This window comes from Vespula pensylvanica, chromosome 9 (genome assembly GCF_014466175.1).
Source record: "Vespula pensylvanica isolate Volc-1 chromosome 9, ASM1446617v1, whole genome shotgun sequence".
Classification (NCBI taxonomy): Eukaryota; Metazoa; Arthropoda; class Insecta; order Hymenoptera; family Vespidae; genus Vespula; species Vespula pensylvanica.
In genome coordinates, this window is record NC_057693.1 from 121537 (window position 1) to 145618 (window position 24082).

General features: G+C 30.6%; 3 protein-coding genes across 7 annotated transcripts; 2 read left to right on the forward strand and 1 right to left on the reverse strand.

Annotated features, from left to right (window-relative positions):
* The first annotated feature begins 52 nt into the window (after window positions 1-52).
* Window positions 53-8942, forward strand: LOC122631877 (glutamate dehydrogenase, mitochondrial). The gene is made up of 8 exons (XM_043818065.1): window positions 53-921; window positions 6093-6293; window positions 6762-6995; window positions 7080-7237; window positions 7325-7480; window positions 7571-7781; window positions 7870-8024; window positions 8130-8942. The coding sequence occupies exons 1-8, from the start codon at window positions 492-494 to the stop codon at window positions 8244-8246; spliced, it is 1662 nt and encodes a 553-aa protein (XP_043674000.1). The 5' UTR covers window positions 53-491; the 3' UTR covers window positions 8247-8942.
* A 377-nt stretch (window positions 8943-9319) lies between these two features.
* LOC122631884 (band 7 protein AGAP004871) lies at window positions 9320-19907 on the forward strand. 3 transcript variants are annotated; one of them, XM_043818076.1, is made up of 10 exons: window positions 9320-9652; window positions 10752-10878; window positions 15021-15130; window positions 15574-15646; window positions 15823-15905; window positions 15990-16193; window positions 16478-16533; window positions 16617-16695; window positions 16756-16857; window positions 16928-19907. In XM_043818076.1, the coding sequence occupies exons 2-10, from the start codon at window positions 10797-10799 to the stop codon at window positions 17024-17026; spliced, it is 888 nt and encodes a 295-aa protein (XP_043674011.1). In that variant the 5' UTR covers window positions 9320-9652; window positions 10752-10796; the 3' UTR covers window positions 17027-19907. The 3 variants fall into 3 exon arrangements, with proteins under 3 accessions (XP_043674011.1, XP_043674014.1, XP_043674013.1); XM_043818079.1 differs by lacking the exon at window positions 15021-15130; XM_043818078.1 differs by lacking the exons at window positions 9320-9652; window positions 10752-10878 and adding an exon at window positions 12578-13634.
* LOC122631881 (cubilin-like) lies at window positions 19511-24068 on the reverse strand. Of its 3 annotated transcripts, none has more exons than XM_043818073.1 (8): window positions 23951-24068; window positions 22499-22622; window positions 22275-22427; window positions 22066-22201; window positions 21646-21773; window positions 21269-21559; window positions 20188-20433; window positions 19511-20079 (listed from the first exon to the last, which is right to left on the reverse strand). In XM_043818073.1, the coding sequence occupies exons 2-8, from the start codon at window positions 22548-22550 to the stop codon at window positions 19958-19960; spliced, it is 1128 nt and encodes a 375-aa protein (XP_043674008.1). In that variant the 5' UTR covers window positions 22551-22622; window positions 23951-24068; the 3' UTR covers window positions 19511-19957. The 3 variants fall into 3 exon arrangements, with proteins under 3 accessions (XP_043674008.1, XP_043674007.1, XP_043674006.1); XM_043818072.1 differs by having other exon boundaries at window positions 22499-22662; window positions 23951-24049; XM_043818071.1 differs by lacking the exon at window positions 23951-24068 and having other exon boundaries at window positions 22499-22867.
* Between the last annotated feature and the right edge of the window lie 14 nt (window positions 24069-24082).

Sequence of the window (24082 nt, forward strand, 5' to 3'; positions counted from 1 at the left end):
ACAATCTAATCTATGGATCATATCTTACCGTATAGTACCGATAGAGGAAAAGAGAAACCCAACGTATGAGTAGATCAGTCTGTCGGTACCGAGCAGTTGGGGAAGAAGGTTTGGCGAAATAGGTAGTAGTAGGTATTCAGCTAGGCGATCAAACCAACGAGCAGGTAGAAGGGTGAACAGAAGGGCAGGAAGAAGGGCAGACAAAAGAACAGGAAGAAGGCCAGATAAAGGAGCAAAACTAGCAAGAGAAAGAAAATCGTAAATAATAACGAGTCATCGAAACTGTAAGTCATTCAAAACGGAGTCTTGCTTACGATATAAGAAGAGGTAGTATTTGACGGACAGACGGGAAAAAGAACAAAAAAGAAGGCGCTGAGAGGACGCTTCAAGAGAAAGAGAAAAAGTGAAAGAGTGTAGCTGCATTCTTTCGAAAAAAGAATACTTGGAATATCGTTTGGTGTAATCACAAATTTTATTGCAAATAAAGAAGAATGTTCCACGTGAGAAAATTGACGAGATCACCGATTGGTTTGAAACAAGTACCCAGTAATGATGTGCTCAAAGGCACGCTCGTTCGAGCTACGGCAGCCTTGCAAATGCGAGGTTACGCCGAACATCAAATCCCTGAACGTCTAAAAGATGTGCCGAATGCAGCGAATCCAAAATTTTTTGATATGGTCGAATATTTTTTCCATCGTGCTTGTCGGATTGCCGAGGATAAGCTCGTCGAAGACATTGCTAAGCGTTCAAGGATAACAGTTGAGGAACGTAAGAAAAAAGTCAAGGGAATATTAATGCTGATGGAACCATGCGATCACATTCTTGAGACATCTTTTCCTCTTAGACGCGATTCCGGTGATTACGAAATGATTACAGGTTATCGAGCTCAACACTCGACACATCGAATACCTTGCAAAGGAGGTATGTCTATTCTTTTATCTTTTTACTTTTTATTATTTATTATTTATACGTCGATCACTTAAGGATTTATAACGATTTAACTTAATGATTTATTTGTTTATTTTTTATTTATTTATTTTATTTTTTTTTTGTTCACTGCTATAACGTTTTATTCACTTTGAGGAAAACGAAGAGAATACGTCTGTTATACGTGAGATACGTTACGATTCGCGTTTAATAAAAAAGTTTCGTGATACGACTCGTATACTTTTCTATCGATATAGTTGAGTCGATAGCATTAGATCGTCTTATAGCAGCATCTTTCAATTTCGCTTTGCGTCTCTATATGCTTTGTGTATTTATTCGCGCGTAAAGTCAAAAGAGAAAGCGTTATATATTTTCAACTAATCAATGTCATTGAAATTTCGCTGATAAATAAATGTTTGGTAAATAAAACATTTCTAAAAAATAAACACAAAGTAAAAGTACATTAAGGTAAATTGATTCGAAAACAAAAAATCGTGACGTAAGCGAAGGCTGGTTGCAATCAATTTCGATAGAACGATATTTATATTTATATTAGTATGGCCCAATCAGAATCCAATTGGATGGTTTCTTACATCATGATCTTATATGTTTCTCATTGTTAGAATTAATTTCTCAAAGTGTAAAATATTTTCCTTTCGATACTCGTTCAACTTGTGTCAAAATACATTGCGAGCTTATATCTTTCATTTAAAAAGATATTTAATATGTTTTAATATAATTCTTTGTTTAATCGAAATGCTATAAAAATGTGAAGAAGCGTTTGATGTTGGGGATTAAAGAAGATCAGATAATCGTAAAAATACTCTCGATGAGTCTATGACTTAGTTACGTCATATATTATTGACGATAAGGGAGATGAAAAATGAAGATAGATATTAAACATTCTGTTGTATTTTATATCGATTATTTAAAAATGAAAAATATATATATGCGTGTGTGTACGTGTGTGTAAGTAAAAATATTTCATAAAATTTATATTTTTTCAAATTTTTCTAAATAAATATTTAAGCATAATTAATATTTTTAATTTTTTGATTCTAAAGAATAATGATTCATAACCTAAATATATGTATATATATTGGTGTCAATAGACAAATAATGCAATACTTTAGTAGGTACATTAAAAATTATTCTTTATTCTAACAGCATAAATTTTATGATCTGATAACCATACATATGATATAAAACTGATTACAATGTGAAATAAGGTTAATCATAAAGCCTATATTTTTTCAAACTTTTCTAAGTAAACATTTAAGCATAATTAGTATTTTTAATTTTTTGATTATAAGGGGTAATGATTCATAATTTAAATATGTGTATATATATTGGTGTCAATAGATAGATAATCCAGTACTTTATATAAATTATTACAAATTAATTCTTGTTTTGACAGTATAAATTTTATGATTTGTTATCTATATATATGATATAAAACTGATTACAATGTGAAGTGAAGTTAATCATTTTTTCTCTTTTTTTCTTATATAATGTATTATTTTCTTATCTGGAAAATAGCACGCTAACGTAAAGATTAGAAACAATAAGTATAAGGATTGTTCGAAAGTACCAGTTGAAAAAATATTAAACAAATAGAAAAACTTATATTAATATCAATTAACTTTATTTTATATTGTGATAAATTTCATCTTAGAATTATAAAATATATCAATTGTAAGGTACAGAAATATTAGATCATTGTTTATTGATACCAATATATACTTGAGTTATGAAACGTCACGCTTTAGTATGCATTTACACTTATGCGCATTTAGTTTTTTATTATTAATATATTGACTGCCATATTGACTATTTTATGTAGATGAAAAGATTCTTATTTGATAATAATTTAAAACTAATTATCAAAAAAGTTGATCATTTTAGAAATTTAGAACGCAGCAGTAATAACAATAAGGAATAAAATTTATACTTGTCTTTTTTCATTTTCATTACATTTTTTGAATCTAAATATTGTAGTAATTTGTATTGTTTTACTCACGAATATTGATATAGAAAGTAAAATATAGAAATGCGTACATATTCGTATATCAATCTTCAGAAGGAAATTGCAGTATACAATAAAAAAATATGTGATTCAATCTTTATCGGTGTCGATATTTGGCAAAATGTGGATTGTATCGCTTAGCGTTAGCTGAACATCCCTTTCGTCCCAAGCTCGCTTTTATGGTTACGCTGTTCGCGTATGTAAGGACTCTTCGCACACTTGTGACGATTTTACGGCTTCGGAACTTATGAAGAGGCGGTCTTAACCTCGATACAAGAAGACTAAATTATCGCTTGATTCTTCGACGAATGATGACATTGGAAAAAAGAAGAGTTAAATATTTTATCTCGTTTCATTGTTTTTAATGTAGTCTTTTTTTTTGTTTTCGATTCTTTTAACCTCTTTTCCTCTTTCAACAAATTTATTCAAGGAGAATGATAAAAGTACAAGTAGAATCATTGACCGCGTTCAACAGAACAAGCAGCTTACGATTTCTTCTGAACGTATTTTTTTGGAACTACTATATATTTGATGTAAATTTGAGCGTGTTTTGTGTCATGATTAAACTTTGCATAACTTGAATTTGTTGAATAAATAATGGATATAATGCGATTTATCATATTGGATGAAGTTCTTGATTTAATTAAATTAAATCAACATGACTAAATGAGTCAAAATATTTCTTATTTATTTATCCTTATATTCTATATTCTGTATTCTATTTTATTTTTTGTATACATTATTTAATAAATAGATTAAATATTTTAAAATATCATTTTTAGATACAATAAATCGAATGAATGACTGAAACTAAATCGAAAACTTTTTATAAGAAAATATGTTGTTCAGACGAGAGATAATACGAATAGTAAAATGTATAAATATAATGAATATTCAAATAACGAAGGTTATTGTAATAATAAAGAAGATTAAATGAATTCAAGCGCACGTATGCACATGCCTCATAAAAATGAGAAAATTAGCGTGCGAATAGTTGCTTTGTCTCTCTTTATTTACGGATATCGAGTTACACTCGATAATTCGCGTTTTAGTAAGTCGGACTTAACGTAAAAAAATATTCTTGTGTGTAAATTATATTGTCGGGTGCGTATTATATATTTTTTCCACGTTGTTTTTTATGAAATAATAACTTGATCAATATAATTTATCCATTTAATGCATAAGATATAATATATAAATGTATATTCGAACTGAACGAACATTAAGTTAAAAATTAGGTTAGGAAATAAAATAAACATATGGAAGACTGAAAGTGTTATAATTTTTAATCTAATTAAATTTATTCTTTGGTGATGTTTGAAAAAGAAAAAGAAAAAAGAAAGAGTACTCGATATTGCAGTTATTTGAAGAGATGTCTTTACAACATTTATTTTGAAAGGTATTTAAAATGTTGAATATATATTATAGAATTATATTTTAAAACATTACCCGTCTTTTTATAGCTCCTTTAAGACATAACATCCGTAATACTACATTACGAAATATGATATTTCGTTATCACCTTTTGTTTAATTGTAAGAATCATGTGAGATAGAATGAAACAGTTCTCTTATGTTAGCCAAATAAACAGAGAGAGACGATGATAGAGAGAGAACATGTACAATGCAGCATGTTGTTTTTGTTCGACGAGATGAGTCACTACTTAGGTATTTACTTAGGTAATAATTACTTTGTTTATCACAATGTGTCTATATATTCGTTCCGTCACATGTCCAGGGTTTACTTACCATTCCATATCAAAGAAGATAAAAGTAAGCGAAAAAGAGGTTCGACGAAACGTAGGTCTTATTTACTTAGATTCTCGATAACAGAATTGATTGATTATATCGTTTATATAAATCATTTGTGAACATGAGCATATCTCAAATGCTTTGATATATGTGTATGTTTGAAAAATTTTACGATGATTACGTCGCCAAGCATAAACACATGTTGCTGCCAAATGTTCGTTAGTAATCTGGCATCAAAATTAATCATACGATATAACTATAATACATGCTCAATGACAATGACACGATATTTAAGGTCAATGAGCTCTTTTTGTAACATCTGCAATTGGCTCTCGTGTTTGTTCGTATCGATTTATTTGTTTCTTTTTTATTATTATTATTATTATCATCGTCGTCATCATCATCGTCATCATCATCATCATTATTATTATTATTATTATTATTATTATTATTATTATTATTATTATTATTATTATTATTATTATTCGATAATTATTTCATTTATGGAGACGGTATTATTGTATAGAAAAGCATATTTTTATGTTTTCGGTAATAATGATTATTCAATGTGTATTATATACGAATATATATATTTATATATTGTACACATACGCAGATAACTTCGTGAAAACGTAAAACGAACTTTAATATTTAACAAGAAATAGCTTATACACCATTAGCAGATTTGCAAGAAAATTTCTCAAGAAAATAGTAATTTATCCGGAACATTCGTGGATCATGTCCTCTCAGGCCTATCCGTTTCGAATTCGTTCCGAATTCTTGTAAGCTAACTCATAACAGTAAATTACATATTATACTTATTTATCTATGTATATATAATACGTATATGAATATGAAATCTCCGATTTATAACGAGCTCTTTTCTAAAATAGACTTCATAATTTGTTAAGTCAACGGCTCGCAGTTGTTACGAAAAATAGTGAAGGAAAATGACTATTACTCGAAATTTAATGTTCCGACAATCGCTGCAATCACTTGAGTGTTCATTAATAATCTACTTAAGATAAGTCCGTCTTTCGATAAATTGTGATTTTTTCAAAGATCTTTTTCTACATTAACGACTTGTTTTTCAATAATATCTCTTGGATATCAATATGTTTAAGCTTTAGAGAGATTACATGAATCAATTTGCCTAATGAGAAATAAACTGCTATATTTAACAGTATGATGATCTAGAAAAAATCGCATTATTTTCCATTATATTTTTTTATTGTTATTATTATTATTATATTATCTTTTTTTAATTTTTTAATCTTATTCGTGGTTACGTCGATATTTTTTTAAGATAAATTAGGAGAAAGTTAAAACAATTTAATTATTTTACTTTGTAAGCATAATTATCCTAACAAAGTTTATACATTTTGCAGGTATCCGTTTTTCCATGGATGTTTCTCGAGATGAGGTAAAGGCTCTATCTGCATTGATGACATTCAAATGTGCTTGCGTGGATGTACCTTTCGGGGGTGCTAAAGCCGGGATAAAAATCAATCCTAAAAATTATTCCGAGCATGAACTTGAGAAAATCACAAGGAGATTCACATTGGAGCTTGCAAAGAAAGGATTCATTGGTAAGCTTTCTTTTTAACTAAGAATGAAGAACTTCGAGATTTTATATATCATACAACATCGTTTTGGCATCTCAACCAACAGCGTCTTGTTACGTCATTCCGTACGCTTGCAGCGTCGACGTTATTTCATTTGTGATAATTTTAGATCAAATCTATCGTAGAAAATTTACATTTGTGTGAGCTTGCTTAAAATAATCTGTACCTTGTTTCTGTATCTATTATAATATCGTAAAGAACAAATTTCATGCACAGAGGACACAACTAGAATTCTAACATGTAGCTTATTGGGACAACACTTTTTTTTTTAGTTTTTAATTTGTTTTATTCATCTTTCGTGTGCCTACAAATAAAATAATATGTATTATAACTTTCGAAACGAAATGAGATGATATGCAGAAAATAGAAAATAGAAAATAAAAAGCTTCTTTTTTTAAGAGGGAGACATATCGATATAATTATTTTTCGTAGGACCTGGCGTGGACGTACCTGCTCCTGATATGGGAACTGGAGAACGTGAAATGTCTTGGATCGCTGATACCTATGCGAAAACGATCGGTCATTTGGATATCAATGCTCATGCTTGTGTAACTGGTAAGCCCATTAATCAGGGTGGAATTCATGGACGAATATCTGCGACTGGTCGCGGAATATTTCACGGATTGGAAAACTTCATTAACGAAGCTAACTTTATGAGTATGGTTGGTACGTACCATTCACCATTGAAAATTTAGACTTTTCTCATTGAATTAAAGTTTTGATATTTTATTTAATATATTGATTATTTAGGTACTACGCCTGGATGGGGTGGAAAAACTTTCATCATTCAAGGTTTTGGTAATGTCGGTTTGCACACAATGCGTTATTTACATCGTGCTGGTGCTGTTTGCATAGGAGTCCTCGAACACGATGGAGCAATCGTTAATGACCAAGGCATCGATCCAAAGGTAAAACTCAAGATCTATCTTCTATAGATTGTAAATATCAATCATACCGATTACAACACTCGTTCAAATATTTTTTTTTTATTTTAGCAACTAGAAGATTATCGTATAGAGTCCGGAACGATTGTCGGTTTTCCCGGGGCCAAACCGTACGAGGGAGAGAATCTTATGTACGAGCCTTGCGATATATTTATTCCTGCTGCAGTAGAAAAAGTCATTACCAAAGATAATGCGTCCCGTATTCAAGTAAATATTCATTAAATTGAGATGATGGTAAACGAAAGATCATAAAAAGATCGTTCGATATTATTTGCTTGTATTGTTTTTTTGTATTAGGCCAAGATAATAGCGGAAGCTGCCAATGGTCCAACGACGCCAGCTGCCGATCAAATACTTATCGAGCGAAATATTCTTGTTATACCAGATCTTTATATTAACGCTGGTGGTGTTACAGTTTCTTTCTTCGAATGGTTAAAGAATTTGAATCATGTGTCGTATGGTCGACTCACTTTCAAATATGAACGGGAATCTAATTATCATTTACTTGGTTCGTCAAATGCAATATCAATTTAATACCGTAAATGATATACCAATTAAAAATAATTTTATTAATATTTTTGTTTACTACGTTACAGAATCTGTACAAGAGTCATTGGAACGTAGGTTTGGTTGTGTTGGTGGTCGTATTCCTATTACTCCTTCGGAAGCTTTCCAAAAACGTATTTCTGGTGCATCCGAGAAAGATATTGTACATTCAGGATTAGATTATACGATGGAACGATCTGCCAGGGTATATGTTACAATTCCATAAAGATTCTTAACGATAATAATGATATAATTATTCGATTACATTTGTTTATATATATTATTGTACACTTTTATATTATTTCCATAGGCCATTATGAAGACCGCTATGAAGTTCAATCTTGGTCTTGATCTGAGGACGGCAGCCTACGTAAATTCAATCGAAAAGATATTTACAACGTACTCTGAGGCTGGTCTCGCTTTTTAAGTACTAGTCAGAAAAAATTTATTAAACGTAATAGGGCGAACACGATAACGGAGTGCTAACAAAATGTCATAAGCCAGTATTTCAAAGACTATTCACAGTTTTACCACTGGTAATGTTGACCATAAGACAAAACGTTCCATGTACATTGTTTTATGCATCATTCTTCGAATGCGCCGCAATAATTTGCCTAGTGCATATATATATATGTATGTATAATTATATATATATATGTATATGTATATGTCTATATATATATATATATATATATATATATATATATATATATATATATAATTATACTTAAGAGGACTACGTGATAATTATAGATACAATTGCGCGAAATCGCGACCAATACGAAATAATGTTCAGTCATTTATCTAACCAGGGGAATGTAAGACCAGTGCATTTTTATATTTCAATTTTTATTTATCGGTTCTAACATTTAGGATACCGATAAATTTATATCAAAGTGATATACGATTGAATATTTTCGCGCTTTAAACTTTGCCGTATATTAAACTACTGCCGTATAGTATATCCATTGAGGATAAAAATGAAAGTTTAAAACTGGTATTTATAACAAAAAAAGAGGTTTTTAATAAATTAAGAAATACAATACATTATACACTAATATTGTCATACATTCTAGGCTGATGTTAATAAACACACGATCATAAGTGAATATGAATTAGATAATTATAATGTAATACATTGGTTATTGACCCTGTTATGAATCCTTGAACCTTTTACATATGCTCTACATGTAAAAAAGTCAAGCTCGATAGAACACGTGTTTTATTCTCACATATAACATTTAGAAGCTGTTCACATATCTATAGCAGTCATAGTTATAGCAGATAAACGATATTTAAAATGTACTTCATTTAAAAACTTTAAACTAGTGTCGACCTTCAAATAATCTTTAGAAAAGCATATATATATATATATATATATACACACACATACTTGTGTTTAATAAATAATATTCTATATAATTAATTATTATCAAATCGATCTCTATTTGTTTCTTTATCTAATAATTTACGTGTTATTTTAAAAAATTCTATATACAGAAAGAATACATTCGTCTTGAATCATCAGGAAACAAGAATCTATCGGTTTGAAGACGAAACGAATGATCGCTTAGATAGTGACCTCTTATAACGAGGAAAGCGTACTTTATTTCGAAAGGACTGTTTTGATGCTTAAATGACAAGAGGTCAGCACCGTTTGAAAGTGGAAGGGTATCGGTACGTGAGGACGAACTGCGCGTGGCCGAACATAGCGTTAACCAATGTCTACTAGTTAGGGTGGCGGTCGTCTCGTATAAGGGACTCTGAAGCCACGGTGACGTTCACGCTTTGCTCTGTCTGCCTTTTCATTTGTGTAAGAAGAAACGACACAAGGTGATAAAAAGTTTATATTATTTCCATGGAATTCCTTTTATGTTTTCCTTTTCTTTTATTATAACATTATCAGTCATTTCTTACATTATATATATATATTTTTTTTAATTATATTTTTGATATTTCTACTTACAAAAATGTATATGTTCTTTTCTTTTAAAAAACAAGGGATCTATCAACGGAGATCTATGATTGTAAAAATAATGTCTTAAAATATCAGTGATTTGTTTTAGATATATTTTTAAGTGCAATAACAATGTTCGATTAGTGGAATTACGCGGTGGAAAATATCCATCCTGGTGGAAAGAGCGTTATCGTGTCAACAACGTGTTTTCCGTGTGATATTATCTCGATGAAATATTACCAGAATGCTATATGTTTTGACCCTCTATTTATATTGTCTGGATGAAATAGGGAATAGAATAAAATTGTTCTTTGGAAGGACGAGCCGTATTTTTTTCGAGAAATAATGGATACGATTGTTTCAAATAAATACGAAATTTTAATGGAGCTTTTTGATTAAACATTCTGATTAATCTATGCAGATCCCATCGGAATAAACTACATTTATTATTAAGTTGACGATCTGTTATCATGCCATAACATCTTAGAATGATATAGAAATGAATTTAATATTTAATTAGCAATTTCATGTTTTCGCATATAACTACTAAACAACATAAAATAGGACGAAAGAAGTTTCATAAAATATTTTACGATTCTTCGGGATAATAAGAATTATCTAATCAAGTGTATACGTTCGAAAAGAAGATTTTCTCTGCGAATTACATAATCAGAAAAATAAAATTTTTTCTTCTCTCATAGTTACAAAATTACATGCTAATAATGAGATATAAAATCGTCCGTTTTACTTTTGTATCCGATTTTTTTTTTACTTTTAGACATCATCACTGTTAGTGTATTATACAATTATCATCGTAAAAAGTTTCCACATGTTATAACCTTTGATAGAAATATAATTGTTCAATTTTGTTTGAAATTCTATAAAAATTATGAGTTTTCTAAATGTAATAAAAATTCTCGGTTTTCCCTTTCTTTCGAGTAGATATTTGTATTAATTTAAATTTAACTATTTTAGGTGGCGAAGTTTGAATCTCGCGTTAACCCCATAGAATCTCTTCCTATGGCGACTATGAGCAATGGCAATGGATCCACGATTCAGATCAATGCGCGTCCGGATGACATACGAGATCGTATTATCGGAGGTAAGATATTCTTTTAGTTGAAAAAACAAATGGTTGAAATATAAATTGGATAATACATAAACACTTGAAAATTGATTGTGAAAATTAATAAAAAAATCGTGAGATAAATAATACTCCATAGGATTTTAATAAAGCAATATTAGGTAATGTAAATACAAGAATTACTCGATTAACATATTGTATGCCACGTCATTCGTATATATATATGACATTAATGTTTCTTACGAGGTCGCCTCATTCATATATATAACGGGTATATTGAGCTAAAAATATATATGTATATATATACCTTAAAAAAAAATATATATATATATACTCATGTTAATAATACTATGAGCATATAAATTGAAAGTTTTGTTAAGTTAATTACGATGAAAATATAAGTATGTTTGTTTTTAGTTAAATTGACATTTTAGCTTAGTAAAAATTAGAATCAATAATTTTGTAACAAGTTATTTAATTTTTTTATGTAAGTTTAATTCATTTATAAGCAAATATTTTCACATTCAATTTAATACTTCATCATTATATTTAATTTATTTATGTTTTAAATTGAAACATTTCATACATATTTTGGGGAAATAAGTGCATTAGATGCAAGAAGTGTAAACTATTTTAGATTTGTTCTGTGCTACTTTGTACCGTCCTTCTTGCTGTTCTAGCATATCATTGCACATATTTTCTATGTAATTTTTTGTCAGTTGTATCGGTTTCTTGTAAAAACTTTGGAAATACTTTTTCGAGATCTTGCTAAATCGTGTTAAATATTTAGCAGTTTTGCCACAATGTTTTATCTAAAGGCTTGAATATTAATTGTTTTCTTTGTAACATGTTAGTATATCGCCCATTTATTATTGCTAATTCAAGAAGAAGTTCAATGGAGAGTTTCTTATACCATTTGACATTTTTTCTAAGAATTGTTGCATAAGTCATTTGAAGTCATTTGATTTGATAAGTCTATGTTAGTCTTACCTTTATTATATGCTAGAACTTCTAATGGCTTTTCCAACATTTTTTTTATATCTACATGTTTTTGTGAACTGACGTGGCCCTTTCAGCAATGCCTTAAATGTAGCCTATTTTTTCCTTTACGATATAATTTTTGTTGTTTTAGAATCAATTTCCATACTATATTATAACTTCACCTTTTAACTAGACAATATTATTAAGCTGACATGTGGTTTAAAATTAATAAATAAACCATAATGCGAATTTGGTATGAATGAATTATTGCTTAAGTGTAAGGAAGGTCGTAATCTTTACTTTATCGTAAAGAACTTTAAGCAAAGCTACGTAGTTGTATCACTAGTCGGAAAAAGTCACGGAGGCTTCTACGATATATTTTAGGAGATATCGAAAATGTTAAAGATTTAATTGGGCTAACTCGAGAGTTAGAAATTTTGCCTACGAAGATTCTGAGTTAAGGGTTAAACTGTTTAATTCACAAGACGAAATCACGACGTATAAAGGATGTTTTGGATTTTTAAAAAAGTATTAGTTCTGTATCGGACTATTTTTTTCTTTTTAAACATTTGAATTTTTAAATTTGCAAGTTTCAAATTGAGTTAATTTTTTTTTTATTCTATTCGGAATAAAAAATTACAATATTGTTGAGCACCAGTAATTTCATCTAAAAAAATTATTTTATGTTGCACATTATATCAGCAAGTACTATAAAATTATTAGATTCTTGAAAATGTTTATTTTGATGTTAGATGATGATTTATTTATTAGTACAGATATTATAACCACAAGTCATTAGTTAAGTGCTTTCTATTCTTTAAGTGATAACAGTAAATCATCAGATTTTTATTTAGCGGTATCATTAAATCAAATTATTGTCAAACTTAAACAACTTTGGCAATTTCAATTTCTTTACGAAGACTTGATACAACTCAGACGAAAACGGAAACATTAAAATAGTATTTTCGTCGAATAGATTATCGTATAACAATAGCCGATATTTCAGGCGGTAAAAACAGTGAAATGAAGAACCTTAAATAGTAAGCAGTGGTATAAGCGAACATTAGTCAGCCATCTATAGGTAAACTTGGTTTCTCTAGCATTCACCTTGTACGTATATATATTCACGATCTTCATCTTTGCGTTAGAAATATAGTTCAAGACTATACGTTGAATGCAATCGATGAAGCCATTGTATTAATGTACAGATCGAAAAGTAAAAATTACAACGAATGATTGCTCTTCAAAGATATTTGTTTTATTGAGAATCTGTCCGATAGGAAAATAAAAAGAAACAGGAAATAAAACGTTGACGTGTGACGTTTTCATTGGAAAAAAGTATGTGGCAGAATAGGGGTGGAAAAGTAGGATGGACATTGGTAGAATGAAAGATAAGAGTAGGTCAGAGGGATAGGAGAAAGGATAGGATACCAGTACGCGCATTTCGCGCATTTCGCGCATGCCACTACGAGGAGAGAAAGATAGAGAGGACTTTCCATGTGAGTGGGCGGCTGAACACGGCCAGACTACGGAGCAAATATCGGTAGAAAAAAGTGTGACATTTCGAATCTTGAATAATTTGCTGCTACGTGCTCTACTACAGATCTGAAAGTTCAGTAACGAACCTACATTGAGAGAAAGAGCGAGAGAGAGAGAGGGAGAGAGAGAGGGAGAGAAAGAGGGAGAGGGAGAGAAAGAGGGAGAGGGGAGAGAGAGAGCAAGGGAGGAATTCACTGACTCAGGTCAACAGGTCACTGGGCACATCGTTAGTAACTATTTCATTATGACAGACGGTAAGCTTCAAAATGTACATTAAGAATAAAGTAATCGAGGAAAATTGATTTGGACACTTAAAAGATCTTCGTAAGGCGTACTATAATAAATTTCGATTAAGAGTTAGGTATATTTTCTTAGGTGCGGTTTCTAATAAGGTCCTTGGTTATAATTTGTTCATATTTTTTACTTCACAATACTATTCTTGTTGAATTAATATACTCAATATTCTTAAAAAGGTGCCATTGACTTTATAAACTTGCTTTTTATCATATATAATGGACGTAAATTTATTCAGTTCGGTGTACGTAGCTTACCCATAAAAGGACGCGCGTACGAATATATCGATCCGTAATTCTTATTCTTTCTCTCGCCGGCGTTATCGTTAACAAAATCGATCCTGAGTTTAAATGAGTTATCGAACGAGAAACAGTTTGTATATTTACTGTGTATGGGAGTGGTGAATTACGTTTCACGCAAATTCTGGCCAAATTTTCTTTATTCTTTCTTACCTTAATTTCGAAAATATCGAAGAAAAAATTACGGAAGAACGAAAAAATAATCTATGGAATTATGAAAAATTATACGAGTCTTTCTTGATGATTATCGAAATTTTACACGCAAGGGATTTACTCACGAAACCGCTTGTGTAGTTTTCAACTTTAGCGTAATTTCTTCTTATATACATATCTATATATACCTCTGATGTACGATATTCATGTCGATGGACGAGAAAATACATAGTGCATATGTAGTCTCATTTACTAGCCATTATCGATCTTGTACTATGAAGAAAATGGCAAATTCGTTTATATGTATCGTATTTCTATGAATAATAAAAAAAAAAATAATAATAGTTTTGCGAGAAAAAGAGATTGCAATAGTGTATTGTTTTTATTCAAAGACTATATACAATATATTATAAGAGCAAGAGACTAAAAAGCTTTCGTACACTTAAGAGGATGGTATTATGGATTGGACTATATAAACACTCGTTAGTTAACAGCTAGGCTGGAAAACACTTTTGAGAAAGTATAAGAGTATACTCTCTTAGGAAAGGGGCTAACGAAAGAAGCTATTCATACTATATCAACGATAGAAGAGCAGCTCTTATGTGACTCGTAGAATCGAGGCAACTATACATCATTTATTATTCGAGCTTCTTTTTTGTAGGTTAATGAAATAATCGAGGTTTCCGTTCTTCAATCTTAGTTTGAAAAATTTGTCTGATTGTAATTATACATACATGTGTCCTAATTAATAGCTCGGGCTGGTTTTATGAATTATTAATGGACGAACGTATATTCGATTTACTCTCAAAACATTACTTGTATTTAATTTTCTGATAATTGTTAAACTACCCTATATCAAGCATATCGATAAAATTTTCGTTTTTATTGTTTCAGCGGAGGATTCCACACAAAGCGATTCAAAAACCTGTGGTAATATTCTAGTGGTATTGTCTTGGATTTTGGTGATCATGACTATGCCATTCTCTCTCTTCGTTTGCTTTAAGGTACAATTTTAAAAAGGTGTATTCGGTTTTTTTCTTTCTTTTAACGTTCACTATATAAGCTGCTATAACCCTCGTGCATTATTATTAGAACGGACAATTGACCTCTAAGAACCGTCGACATTCTATAAAAGATGCACAGAATTCTGTTAATAGTAAGTTCTATCATTTCTTTGATAGATTTAGATAAAACTTCGATTATATATAATTTAAAGGGGACACTAACTAAAAAAATTGTTTCCAATGAACAATTATAATAGCTTATATTGCAATAGTAATCCTTTCTCTCTCTTTTTTTCGGAGTATTATAAATATACTTACATGTAAAATAAGTGACACAATCCTTCTTTGAATGGATTTTCAATTACATTTTTAATAAATTTTGATAATTCTGTCTTACGAATATTAGGGATAAGAGCTAAAATATTTTGTTATTATGTTTATAGGTAGTACAAGAATACGAAAGAGCGGTTATATTTCGATTGGGCCGTCTTCTATCGGGCGGTGCTAAAGGTCCTGGTAAGTTTCTTTTACAATATATATATATATATATATATATATATATATATATATATATAAAACATCAATAATAAAAGACGCATATCTGATATAAAATTCAGAAAAAAGATTAGATGTAAGATACATTATAAGTAACAAAATGTCGTCTCTTAACGATAAAAGTTATGTTTTTTTAGGAATTTTCTTCATTTTACCCTGCGTGGACAATTACGCTCGAGTCGATCTTCGAACGAGAACATATGATGTTCCACCGCAAGAGGTAATTCATTGGAATCTATATTTCTCGAATGGATTTAAATGGGTTAATGGATAATGAAAAAGAGACCAATCGATTATTTTATAGGTATTAACAAAGGATAGCGTTACCGTGTCTGTGGATGCAGTTGTTTATTATCGTGTTAATAATGCCACTATTTCTATTGCCAACGTTGAAAATGCACATCATAGTACGAGACTTCTTGCACAGACGACGCTTCGAAATACTATGGGTACGAGGCCACTACATGAGATACTTAGCGAGCGTGAAACTATCTCTGGTAACATGCAGGTACGGTTTAACATTTGATAATAATGTTTTAAAATTATTGGTTGAGTCGGATCCAAGATTTGCCGAATAAAAAATAGTTGACATACCCGGTTGACTTGGCAAAGACACTTTCATGAAATCGCAAGAAATTGGGTTCCGTATTACTTGCCAAATATAAATAAAGATCATTTACAATATTTTAATTTGTTTAAAAAAATTATTTACTTATAATCTTAATATATCTCTGTATATACATACATATACAAGACTATTTGTAAAAAGAAATTTATTAATACGTATTACAGATTTCCTTGGACGAAGCTACCGATACATGGGGCATAAAAGTCGAACGAGTCGAAATGTAAGAATCGAAAGAATATCATTACATTTTTTGTTGTTATCTTTTTAATATTCTAATTTTACATAAATAAATAAAATTTGTAGCAAAGATGTACGGTTACCTGTCCAATTGCAACGAGCTATGGCAGCAGAAGCAGAGGCAGCTCGTGAAGCTCGTGCAAAGGTAATCGTTATATCTATTCGTATATTTAGATGAAAATGATTTGTGATATTTTGTATTTAGGTCATCGCCGCCGAAGGTGAGCAAAAGGCAAGTAGGGCGCTAAGAGAAGCGTCGGAGGTAATCGGAGATTCTCCGGCAGCATTGCAACTACGTTATCTTCAGGTAAGACAATTACATCATTTTCTTACTATTTTATAAGAGTAAGCACTTACTAATTAATTTTTTATCGTAGACTCTTAACACCATCTCGGCTGAAAAGAATTCGACTATCGTATTTCCATTGCCTATTGACATGCTTACATACTTTATGAAAGCAAAAGAAATGTCTTAATTCTATGTATTATTCCAATGACATATATTCAATATGTAACAAAAAGGTGATAAAGATTGGAAACTGTGAGAAGATCGACCAAATAAGTGGTGATCGTATCTCTTATGTACGTATTCGTTACGTTAACAAGACTTAAATCTGACCAAGCAGAGCAGAGTTGCTAATGTTAGACCAAATTTCAACGTTTATTATTAGATTAGACAGGCCATAAGATTAATGTTCTTGTTGAAATAAAGAACAGTTCGCGGCGTTACGAATTTTCGACACCGGATACTTAAAAAACATTCATCGATATTTTTGGATAATCTTATAACACCACTGCTCTATTTACAAACTAATATAAAGTATTTGACCAAATGCAAACTGACATTACTTTCAATCAAAAATCGCAATCATAAGCAAATAGAACATCGAAGAAGTGCGCGATGAATTAGGGTGAGTACATAATATATTATATAGGTATATTCGACGTAGAATAAAAAATGAACAAAATTTAATATCTAGCGTCTAATATCGTAAGTTTATGTTCTCACGTAAATCATGGTTAATTTGATAAAAAAAATAAAAAAAGAATTTCACACTGCCAATCAAAATAATGCGTACATGACCGTTTCATAACTTCATATTTCGATAAGAAAAAATTGTTGACTGCAAAATATGCATTTTTGCGAGAAAATGGAATTGATGAATCTTCGTAAGATTTATAAACTACAAGTAAGAATACATTTATCTGATATGAACCTTAAGAATTTTAAGATTAGAAAAGTATTTATATATTATACAATAGAACTTCTAATATACGAACTAATACAGAAATTCAGATGTTCAAATGAAGGAATTTTCGAATAATAAAACAGCAACTATTTTGCCATTAAATTTCATTTATTTTAGAGAAAGACAAAAAAATAATTTTTTATTGTTTTAAAATATAAAAAATTGTCCAATTCTGTTTGGATTTGTACAATCGTCTAGATTACTTAAATCATTTATTACATTTAAGTCTATAAATACGCAATTTCTTCTTGCCAACAAATTTGATTTTGATCGTTATAGAAAAAAAGGAACACTACGTGGAATATATCTGCTTTGATAGTTCAAATAATGAAGGTTCTACCGTAAATCGCCTATTAATTTTTATGGCACTAAAATAATAGAGCTGAAAAATTTATCTCAATATCGAATCGTTTTTACAATAAAAGAGAAGATTGAACGGCAGAGCATAGAAGCATCGTTTAAATATTTAATCCAAATGTAACGGCCTGTAAGGATAAATGGTTTAGCATCGGCAACTCTCTCTTTCTCTCTTTCTCTTTTTCTCTCTTTTTCCGGCAACATATTGCCTTACATATGGTGCTTATTAAAAGTCTTTCTCTTGGTTAGAGGTTTAAATAATAATTAGTAAGTTTGAAAGTTTGTACTTGAACAATTTTTATTCAAATTTTATTAAGGTTCTTACGATCGGCTAAACAGAAATTTAAAGACGTTTTATATTATGATTAGATGTGTCGAACTTTTGATATATAACTAATCGTACCTTCATAATTCATGATTTAAGATTTGAGAACAATTAACACTGGTATGATGTTACAAGAAACATAAGTACGTTTCTATTTTAATAATAACCCATTCAGCAAAGACTGTCGATCGTATTAATTTTCATCTCACTTTCTTATTTTTATTCAATTCACGATTGTGATATGAAAGATATGTTAATTAGCAGTTTAGGTTATTCCTCACAGTCAATTAAAATGCTGCATACCTAAATATTGTAATTTCCATAACAACCATTCTGAATCTCTTTTATGAAAAAGAGATTTTTCAATCTTTTCATTAATTAAGAAAATTACGAAGTATCCAAACTATTGATCTTTACGTTCTCGCATATCGTTTTATACATTTCAGGTGACTGTCTTTATTTTATAGGAAATATTATGATTTAGAAATGATATTATAACGAAATGAATGTCATGGTCGCACTTGCTCGCACATACTTCTAATCATTTTAGTTTACTTTTCTCGCACATATTTCTAATCATTTTAGTTTACTTTCCTAAGGTTTGCTATACAACGATTGTTTTTTTATGTTATTGGAATTTTCGATTTTGTAGTGTTAAGAAATAAACCTACCTCTATTCTATTAAATATATATACTATACATATATACAATATACATACACGAGTGTACTTATGCATTTTTCTATTGACGAATTTTAACTTTGACGAAAGAAATTATCAAGATTAACTTTAGTAATAATTATTGAATTTTCATGGATCAGAAGAAATTGGTGCGAGATCATTAATACATAAACAATCTAAGATGATGCTTTAATTGACTGCTAGGAAGATTTGTTTATTTCTAAATATATTAAGTACATTAATAAGGAGAGAACGACACGAATTATATTATCTGATATTAGACGAAAACTAATTCTCTATTTCTCGTTAACATTGTTTATGAAATATTAATGTTTAATCTATGGTATTTTATGTATATATATATTTATGGTATATATATATATATACACACACACATATATCGACGTGTTATTGTGTGAAAATATATCCAAAGAATGCACTACTGTCGTATGTTACACATGTATTTACGATTGGATCGCATGATTGGCTCGTTAAACGTCTGATTGATTCTTTAGGTGATAGATACTATTAAAAAATCAAAAGTATACGTGTAATCAAATAAAAATGAATGTTTGAAAATGTACAAGCGTACTTATCGAGCAAGTATTATTACGTGTACTTGCAAAAGAATATATAATACTCGCGAGATCCTATTTTTTAATCGGATTAACATCGTCCTAGTATTAAATAAGAAAACTTGTAAAACATTTGGAAAATGATCTTTCAATAAAATGTGGGCTCGTAAGGTTTGAATAACAGTTCCTTCATCTGCCATTCGGATGTCTACGCAATGCCTCACCTCAACTTTGTCGTACACGGTTGTTGAATATAATTTAAACAAAATCCTCTATTTCCAACATCATTAGGTGCTTCGGTTGCATCTGTATGAAAGATTAATCTGAAAGGTTTGACAGTACCTGAAATAAAACGCAAAAATATTTTTATTTGATTATTGAACATATATAAAATAAAAAAGAATACTTTTTGTTGAAAGGGATTGTGATGCAAATAATGAGAATACTTACTAATGACCGAAGATGAGTTAAGGTTTTGATTATCGGCATTAAAGGTACCGCCACACAATCGGTCTACACAGGTAGTAGACATCGAAGGAGATTTACCTACGTTAATCGCACAAGGAATCATCAGCCAATCTGTTTGACACATGGCACCTGTCATAGAAGCTATTTGGGTTCCTTGAGTATTACCCGTTAAAGTGAATGCATTATTACGAGACATTTGTCCTGAACCACTATTAGATACCATCGTAGCTGTAACATTTATATTTTATCGAAATTTATTCGATCAACAAGAAGACATGTATATATATGTGTATACAAGACGAGGTAACACTAATATTTGAATGACTCCCAAATTATACGTTCTATGAAAAATCGTTTCGTGCTAAGGTTAGATAGTTTCCTATTAAGATTACTTATGACAAACATTGTCAACTTTGTTTTACTTTAGTGATATACAAACTTCAACTTAAAGTTAAACAAAACAAATTTTTGAGGAACTAAACAGAATATCTATAGTTAAGTATCAAGTAAACCCAATAAATTTAATATATTTTATATATATAGAATTTTGATGTTATCTCGAGTTTCGTATTAAAAAGTAAGAAATTCCATAGAACAAAACAGGATTGATATTCAAATTTGTATAAAATAATTTTTCATGGAATGTATAATTTAAATAAAATTATGCAATATATAGCTAATTTTGTTTAAGGAACTACTTATAAATGGATAGATTCAAAAGACTAAGATTCCATTTTTTATTGTTTATTTTCGTCATATGAACTCTATAACATGAAATTTTTATTTTATTACGCATAAAATATAACCACCTGCTAAGTATATATTCTCGTTCTTTCAAAAATAATCTTTTCAAATAAATGCGTTATTCAAATGATTATTTCCTTTGTGGCTTTTAAAGAGCAAGAATTTATCAAACATTTAATTTAAATATTATATTTCATTCGTAATAAATAAAAAATTCATGTTACAACGTTTCGATAAATGACAAAAATAAAAAATTCATTATTTTTTTAAATCCCTTCGTAACTTTTAGGTCACCTTATTAAATATTTTTTTGTCGCACCTTCATCCGAACATGGCATATATTGAACGCCACAAAAGTTTCTTTCCATTCTGATGCATATACTGTAATCCTGATTGGACAATTGTAAGCCGGTCGAGGAATCGAAATTGAATGATTTTATTTGCCCTGATACACCGGTAAAATATTGCAAACATCCTTCTTCGGCTCTATAAATTGTGTTACAGCGAATCTGTGAGATTCGGACTTTCCAGGATCGTGGAAAGGAACTTCCGCTCGTGACGAATGTCAGTGCAATGGGATTAGTTTGTCCTATACCAGCATCGATGTACACTGTGAAAAACAAAGAAAACGTGTCTTTGACCAACGATGAATTTCATTTTATTCGAGACTCGTATTAAAATAAAAATCTAACTTACTGTGGTTGTCATTATTAGTTCCACAAATGGTTGGTACTGGATTACCTCCAGAAACAATAAATTGATCGTAAGTGCATAGATTGTTGATCGTCTCGGGTCCTCTTATCGTAAATTGTACAAAATCCAATCTATAAACAGTTAAAAATCTTAATGAATTATGTATAAATTTAAATGTATTCTCGCGTGCGCTATTTAAAATTAAATAAATTTTTAAAGACTGAACACGAAATTATAAATCGTTTATTAGACATAAAGAAACTAATATATCATATGAAGTATGTCAATAATTGAAAAAAAGACGTATTTATTTGTTCAGTCTAAGAAAAAGTATTAATTTTAAATGCGAATACTTTTTTTTACCCATTGTACGTATACCAGATATGTAAATCTGGAAACGATCAAAGAGTACTTCTTTTTCACCTAAATTGGCATACATCTGGATGCAACTTCAAAAGAGTCAGCTGACAAGAGTCCGTACCATCAAACGTCGATGGATAATTAGGATTAACGAAATAAGTATTATTATCGTTGATCGTTTGTCCGCATGAGGCCATGACTAAACGACAAAGGTAATATCGATTTTTGGAAATAAATAATTAAACAAGTCACTTATAATCTGTATTTCTTACCGATACAACAAACGCCATAACCATTTGCACAAACTCCGCTGGATATACCACCTCGCTGCGAACATTCAGTTGATGATATGCAAGTACCATTTTCACCATTCAATCCACCACAGGCATTATTCTCAAATCTTACCACGGTGAAGAGTGGAAAAACTGAAGATAAGTTTTCAACATTTTTACTTTCTTTTATTTTTTTGTTAGTTGTACGATAAACGTGAACTTACGTCGTTTTTCTCTCTTATTTTGTCCCATTCTAACATTTTGAAGAGCTGACATGTGCGTTTCGGGATCGTAAGATTCTTGAGATCGATTTTCATTCGTTTGCCATAAACGTCGTCGCTCTGGAAATTTTTGCATTTTCCATATGTTCCAAGCATCGATTTCAATGCTTATTGCGATAAAGTTAATTACAAGTATAGTTAAATATCGTTTATCGAACATCTCGATGATTATAATATGTATCGAATTTATTAAAATAATAGTTGCTTTAAATTGTAAAAATTTGAAACGTTACTCCGTGCTTACAGATATTACACTAAAGACAGGAGTTACAAAGACGCGAAATTAAATATATTTGAGAAGATGATTTACACGGTCTGCATACCAAGTTACAAACCGATTCTTGCGATTACTAGGGAAAGTCGAGTAATTTAATTGAAGATAAAAGCGTGAGTAACTCGATGTATTGTGCTTATTTCTTGAAGCATGATAATCGTCGCTTTCTTAACTTGTAAGTCATAATCGCTGAAATTAAATAGAACACAGTACTTTCCATTTAGAGTATTCTATACGAAGACGATCACTATTTCGAGTACTTTCACTACCCCATTTTCATTTTTCATGCATATGTCGTAAAGATTCTAACACTTACCAAAGAAAATTCAATAATTTCCATTATAAAAAAGTGGATTCTTTGAATTCTGCCTCAATTAGACTTATTTCTCAAAATGTATATCTCCTTAATTATAGGCGATAGAGATTTCGTTCTTACGAGAAACAGTAATTAGAAATTTATAGAAGAATATACACACAAGTTTTATATCTGTGATTAGATAATTACAGTACAGAAATGTTGCAAACAATACTTTTAAGACAAATTAAAATAAGTAGTCCGTTTTTAATCTTAATTATCGAAGTAAAAGTACAAGGCGAAATAAAAAATTCGAAGTACCCTTTTACAGAAAATACAGCAACAAACGAAAAAAGAAAAAAGGAAAAACCAATAAATATAGCATTATTCGAGCGAAGGTTGCTCGATTAGGATTTTGTTCGGAAAATGGGGCTTTATGTACAGCGGTGGCAGGGGTAGAACAACGTGAGCGGCAGGTATGAAGAGAGAGGGAAAGCAGGGCTGGCAGGAGCGTAGGTGAGCTAAAATAGATCGATGGACGGGTGCGCACGCAAGTGTACCTCCGGTTGACTTGGTGTAGCCTGCAGGGGAGGTAGACCCTACTACGGTCGAGGAAACGCGGGTTGGGAGGAAGGTAAAAAGGAAAGGAGAAAATCGGTAGCTCGGAAAGATTCTTAAAAGCAGAAAATTCGGGAGAAAAGAAGAGAAAATGGAAGAAATGGCTCGTAGAAAAAAGGGTCGAATCCCTGAAGAGTAAAGGCGTACCTCTTTCTCGTTTTCTCTCTCTCTCCCTCCCTCCCTTCCTCTTTCTCTTTCTCTTTCTCACCTGTTTGCCGGCAATAGGATTGACTAGGTGCGGACGGCGGCGTTGGCGGTGGCGGTGGCGGCGGCGGCGCTACAAGTGGCTGGATTCGTAAATCGGGAGCACACGAGCGCGCTCGCCCGCTCCTTCCTTCCA

Coding starts and splice junctions, on each gene's coding strand:
- LOC122631881 (XM_043818071.1), bottom strand. CDS start 22,715: ATGTTCGATAAACGATATTTAACTATACTTGTAATTAACTTTATCGCA. Junction 22,428..22,498: donor AAATAAGAGAGAAAAACGAC/GTAAGTTCACGT, acceptor ACTTATCTTCAG/TTTTTCCACTCTTCACCGTG. Junction 20,434..21,268: donor TATGCCATGTTCGGATGAAG/GTGCGACAAAAA, acceptor TAAATGTTACAG/CTACGATGGTATCTAATAGT.
- LOC122631884 (XM_043818076.1), top strand. CDS start 10,797: ATGGCGACTATGAGCAATGGCAATGGATCCACGATTCAGATCAATGCG. Junction 15,647..15,822: donor GGGCGGTGCTAAAGGTCCTG/GTAAGTTTCTTT, acceptor ATGTTTTTTTAG/GAATTTTCTTCATTTTACCC. Junction 16,696..16,755: donor CTCGTGAAGCTCGTGCAAAG/GTAATCGTTATA, acceptor TTTTGTATTTAG/GTCATCGCCGCCGAAGGTGA.
- LOC122631877 (XM_043818065.1), top strand. CDS start 492: ATGTTCCACGTGAGAAAATTGACGAGATCACCGATTGGTTTGAAACAA. Junction 6,294..6,761: donor TGCAAAGAAAGGATTCATTG/GTAAGCTTTCTT, acceptor TATTTTTCGTAG/GACCTGGCGTGGACGTACCT. Junction 7,238..7,324: donor ACCAAGGCATCGATCCAAAG/GTAAAACTCAAG, acceptor TTTTTATTTTAG/CAACTAGAAGATTATCGTAT.